This window comes from Oryza sativa, chromosome 3, assembly GCF_034140825.1.
Source record: "Oryza sativa Japonica Group chromosome 3, ASM3414082v1".
In the NCBI taxonomy this organism is placed as follows: domain Eukaryota; kingdom Viridiplantae; phylum Streptophyta; class Magnoliopsida; order Poales; family Poaceae; genus Oryza; species Oryza sativa.
In genome coordinates this window covers 34,684,292-34,689,269 of record NC_089037.1, presented here as the reverse complement: position 1 = coordinate 34,689,269, position 4,978 = coordinate 34,684,292, and the positions used below count along the sequence as shown (strand labels likewise).

The 4,978-nt window shown below is 42.3% G+C and overlaps 1 protein-coding gene across 1 annotated transcript; it reads right to left on the bottom strand.

Annotated features, from left to right (window-relative positions):
* Positions 1 to 3,195: 3,195 nt before the first annotated feature.
* LOC4334504 (uncharacterized) lies at positions 3,196 to 4,978 on the bottom strand. The gene has a single exon (XM_015777824.3). It carries the CDS (start codon positions 4,238 to 4,240, stop codon positions 3,365 to 3,367), a length of 876 nt encoding a protein of 291 aa, XP_015633310.1. The 5' UTR covers positions 4,241 to 4,978; the 3' UTR covers positions 3,196 to 3,364.

Sequence of the window (4,978 nt, the reverse complement as noted above, 5' to 3'; positions counted from 1 at the left end):
ATCCGCTCGCGTGTTTTGTGCATTACTAAGGTGCTTTCCCTTTTTTAAACAAAATGGGCTTCACAACGGCCTTTGGGTCCAGTTGGATATATAATGCAGGAAAAGACATTTTCAGACAGAGAGAGAGAGAGAGAGAGAGAGAGAGAGAGAGAGAGAGAGAGAGAGAGAGAGAGAGAGGAAATGCATTTGGTCTTAATGATATCATGAAAACATAGCATGAAAATACATTTTTCACAGATTTTAACTGCAAACTCACATGTATCACATGAACTAATTATGCTAAACTTATAGTAGATTTTGCTTGGACATTTGGGTATAGCACTAACTCAATGTTCTTAGCTTTTCGTACAGGAAAGCTGTTGCTGATTTGGATGGTTTTTAAGACTATAGGTAGTCAAAACAAACATTATCTTGCCTGCTTTTTGGATGGTTTTTAAGACTATAGGTAGTCAGCACAAACATTATCTTGCCTGCTTTTACGAACACCATTACAAATTTGTAGTGTTATATTTACATTTATACCATAAGATTCAAGTAACTGGCCATCATAACAAAGCATATGTGTGTTAACACGAATCCAGCTTCAAAGTAAACATGTAACTTTTGAATATATTATGCTCTGCGACAAGAACCATACCTTTTCTGCTACTGTCTGACCTGCTGTTGATATGTCGTATGCCGCCCTTGTCAATAAGGATAGACATCTTTGACTCGGCTTCTTCCACCAGCAAAATGAGAAGGTTGTATTCAACTATGACATGCAACAATTCGTTGAGTAGAAGATTGGAGAAAACATGTGAAAATCAGGAAGCACGAGCAGTCGAGCACCAACCAGGTAAATTTTTCATCAACTAAAACAATAGAAATAAAATAGGCATCCCTACCTGTTGATGCCTATTCAGGCTCTATGCTGCCACAAGGCAAATGCCAATCCTGGCCCAGCCCATGTTGCACTCACAAATGCTTAAAATTTTGATGTTCGTACTCTCCTAACATGGACTCACTAACTTGATAAACCTGTCAATTATCTGAATTGCTCCTTCTTAGAGGATACAGTAATATGAAAGGTGGAAGTTATGGATATCGTTTGTAATATGTATATAACCAAAGAAATAAAGAATCTGCATGGCCTACAAATCCAATATTTGGAGTTTATCTACAATAATCTACATAGACTTCTTCTAAAAATAAGGCAGCAAGATGATGGAGACGATGACAATAAATGGTACATCTACTGCATACTGTTACTGATTATGCAATGTCTTCCATTTAGATAGATCAACATCCTTTTTCTTTCCTTTCCATTTCTTCTTCTAGTTGGAACAGGATATCATCTATTTTTGGTTGGAAGAGAATTTATACTCCTAAATAAGATTACTGTACCAAACAGGCAAACACCACATGGTCACTTTCCATTGTATTCATATGCTATTAAGCCACAGTAAGATTACTGCCGTACTAAAGTCATCCCTCCATATTACTGTACCTGACTAAGAAAAGTTGGAACAGTTCCTTGTTAAACTAGCACCGCAATCCGGTAGGTAGTAGTCAGTACTTATAGTGACAGAAAATTCCATTCATATGATGTAGCTATCAATGGACAATCACTAGAATCAGTTGTGAGGTTCTTCTCAAATGTCACTGTTAAAGGACTATGTTTGCATTGACCAGAAATGCAATCTTGTGTATTGCTCCAAACAGTAGCTACAAGAAATTACTGAATGAATGGACAGGAACTAACAGACAGAATGCTGTCTGTCTGTGTGAAACTAGTGAAAACCAACTGTCAGAGAGCTGAATATTACTCCCAAAATATCATATATGAAATGCTTCCAATAATGTAGGAAGGCTAATTAAATTTACCAACAATGAATCAATGAAGACTACAAGATTGATTTAAGGAAGCAAAGTAAGCCGGCTTTGCAACCCAATTTACGTTGAGCAAAACAAGTTCTACTGAAGTATATCTTGGATGGCCTGTATATTTGGGGGTCTAGCAAGGCCGTAAGACCCTAAGGAGTACTTTGGATCTTAACTCAGCTCAAGGCAAGAAATTTCCAGTTCCATTTGGTAATTTTGGTTGCAAACCAAGAGCTTTTCTGATTTTAACGATAGTTCAGTCTGTTCCTTTGTACTACTCACAAAATAAGTTGATGGATAAAAATGCCAACTTACAGCATGGTTAAAGAAAGGACTTGTTCAGTTAACCACTTAACCAATGATACCATGATTAAAATAATATAATATTAGCCCATTTCATAGATTCATGATTTGATCAGAGTTTAGACATTGTTGTGTACTGTTAATGATGAATTTCCACGATCTTCTGTTCAAAGGGAAGCATCAATGGAATTAGATACACTCACTAGAGTTAAAAGATTATATAAGCAATACAAATGGTGTACCTTTCAGGAAAAAAAAAGAGATTTAAATTCATCATAGATGACAAGATAATGTCCTATTTAATGTTTAAAACGTCAAAGCTGATGTGGTCCAACAGTTCGGAAAGCTACAGGCTGTTTAATTTGATTGTTCATCATTGCTAATGTCAATGCGATCTCCTAAATAAAGCACACTAGAGCTAAGCCAACCAGCTTCCTGGTTAGCCAATGGCCATTGAGGCACCTCACTTCAGTTTGTTTTTTTTTCTTTTTGAAACCCACCTCACTTCAGGTGATAAGAACAGCAACAATAACGGTAGATCATCACTTTAGTAGATGTATAGAACGAAATTACACAGAATTTGAAGTCTCTTCACTGAGTTGCAGCATTTGAACTTCAGGATCCTCATTGGTGTGATATGTTTCCTGAAAAAGACAGACACAATCAGATGTCTGTAGATAAGCATAAAAAGGACCGCCATTAGGGTAAATAGACCTTGATGCGCGCGTATTCCATGAGTCTTGATTCCTCAAAATCCACACTTTTCCACAGGGATCAAAGTTATATCATGATGAACTTTACAAGTTTGTTGATCTCCAAGTAACAATTGTGACTGATCACAAGATAATACAGGGAAGAACAAGTAGTAGAAATCGTCTGACGATGTTGCTATTAACAAATAATCTATATCCGAACTTTGAAGTACTTTACATCATGACAACATTCTTTCTTGGAGCATTGCCACAGTAAACTATTGAGAGCATTAGGAGCAAAAGGAAGGGAATTTGAGAATCACAGGATTGTCACAGAATCTTGCCAAACTATTCAAACAGTGTTTATAAAAGATGGCAAAACCAAGAAAAATTGAAAGAACATATATTGGAGAGCCTCCATAACATTTCCAAGAATTGACACTCAATAAACATCCCGTTAGCACTAAAACGGAGGCAATTGCAGAAGCAAATTATGATTCTGCAAGAACCTATTCAAGCTTCCATGCATATAGGATCAGCGAGAAACCAAGACCCTGCAACTGAGACTCCCTAAAAACCTGCGAGTATGACCAAGGCATCGACTTCTCAGGTGCTTGGCATGTCTGAAACATGAACACCGCATTGCTTGTCGTCAATCCAAACAGCCAACTGTGGACATCCCAGAACACCTCCACGGGCAAACCATCCACAAGAATTGTCTGGTTTCCCCTAAATTTCCAAGCCAGACGCTTCACCTGCATGACGGGCTTCTTGTCGACCCGTATCTCAAGACATGGATCCTTGAGGCTGACGGTGTCACACTCTATCACAACATCATGGAATTGACCATTTTCACAGAATTGTGCCTTGGCAGTGTAAATCTTCTTCCCATATATGTGCTCCCTCCTAGCCACAAATGCAGCATTCAGCATCGGCCGGTTTGCGCCGGTCTTCCGGTATGCATCCTTCTTCATGTCGCCGAGCAGGAGTATCAGCTCAAGGTCAAACACCACGGCGACATAGAACCCTTCCATTGGCTCTGGCCCAGCACCAAACTTGGCACCGGACAGGTCCCAGAAGATCTCAATCTTGCCGTCCTCGACGTCAAGCCTCTTGGAGCCCTTCTTCTTGGAGAAGAGCCATGGCTTGATGTCTGCCTTGCACAGGCACTGGTTGGACAGATCGTCCACGCCAATGCTGAGCCCTTGCCCCATGAGGCTCTTGCTCCAGGTCACCGAGATCACGCATGGCCGGCCCGAGAACTGCGCCTGGTAGAGGCAGGTCACCAGATTCTGCGCCGCGCCCTTTCCGGCGCTCGACGACGACGACGACGCGTCCGCGATCTGGACGCCGCTCTCCCCGAAGCAGGAAGGGAAGTCCCTCATGCTCGCTTGCTCGCGCCTTTCACCGAACACCTGGCGGCCGCCGCAGCAGCAGCACAGCGAGAAGCTCCGCTCCGCCGCCTCACCGCATCAACAAGCGACCCGGCGGCGAGCTCGCCTCCCCCGCAATGCCGGCAACGAGGAGAAGCCGCGGGGAGATCGCTCGCTACCTCGAGTGGCCGCGAGATCCCCCAACCTTTCACCCCAATAAAGCAGCACCAAGAACCGCCCAAAAAGCAAGCAAGCGAGCGGAGGCGATTGATCCCGCAAGCAAGATTCCTTCACGAAGCCGACCTCTTCCAACGCAATCAATCAAGATTTGCCGCGAAACCAGCAGCAAAGCAGCAATCTTTCCCCCGGAGATTTCTTCAGAAGTTTCCCCAAGACCACCACCATTAAAGCAAAAATGATGGAAGCTTCAGGTGCTTCTTCACCCAAGATAAGCCTTTGAAGACTTTGAAGAAGAAGAAGAAGAAGAAGAAGAAGAAGAAGAAGTTCCAAGATGTGGAGGAGGATTCAACACTACACTACACCACTCTACTCTCCCTAAAAGCATCAAGCAACAAGAGAGGCAATGAGAGAAGCTAGCAAACAAGCAAAGAACTGAAGTAGAGTGGGGGAGAGAGAGGAGGGGAAAAGGAGACAAGAGGTTTGGGGCTACAGCCTACTACAGGCCACAGCCATACAAGAGATACTCCTCCTCTCCTACCACTACACCACACACACTACTGTCACTCACTC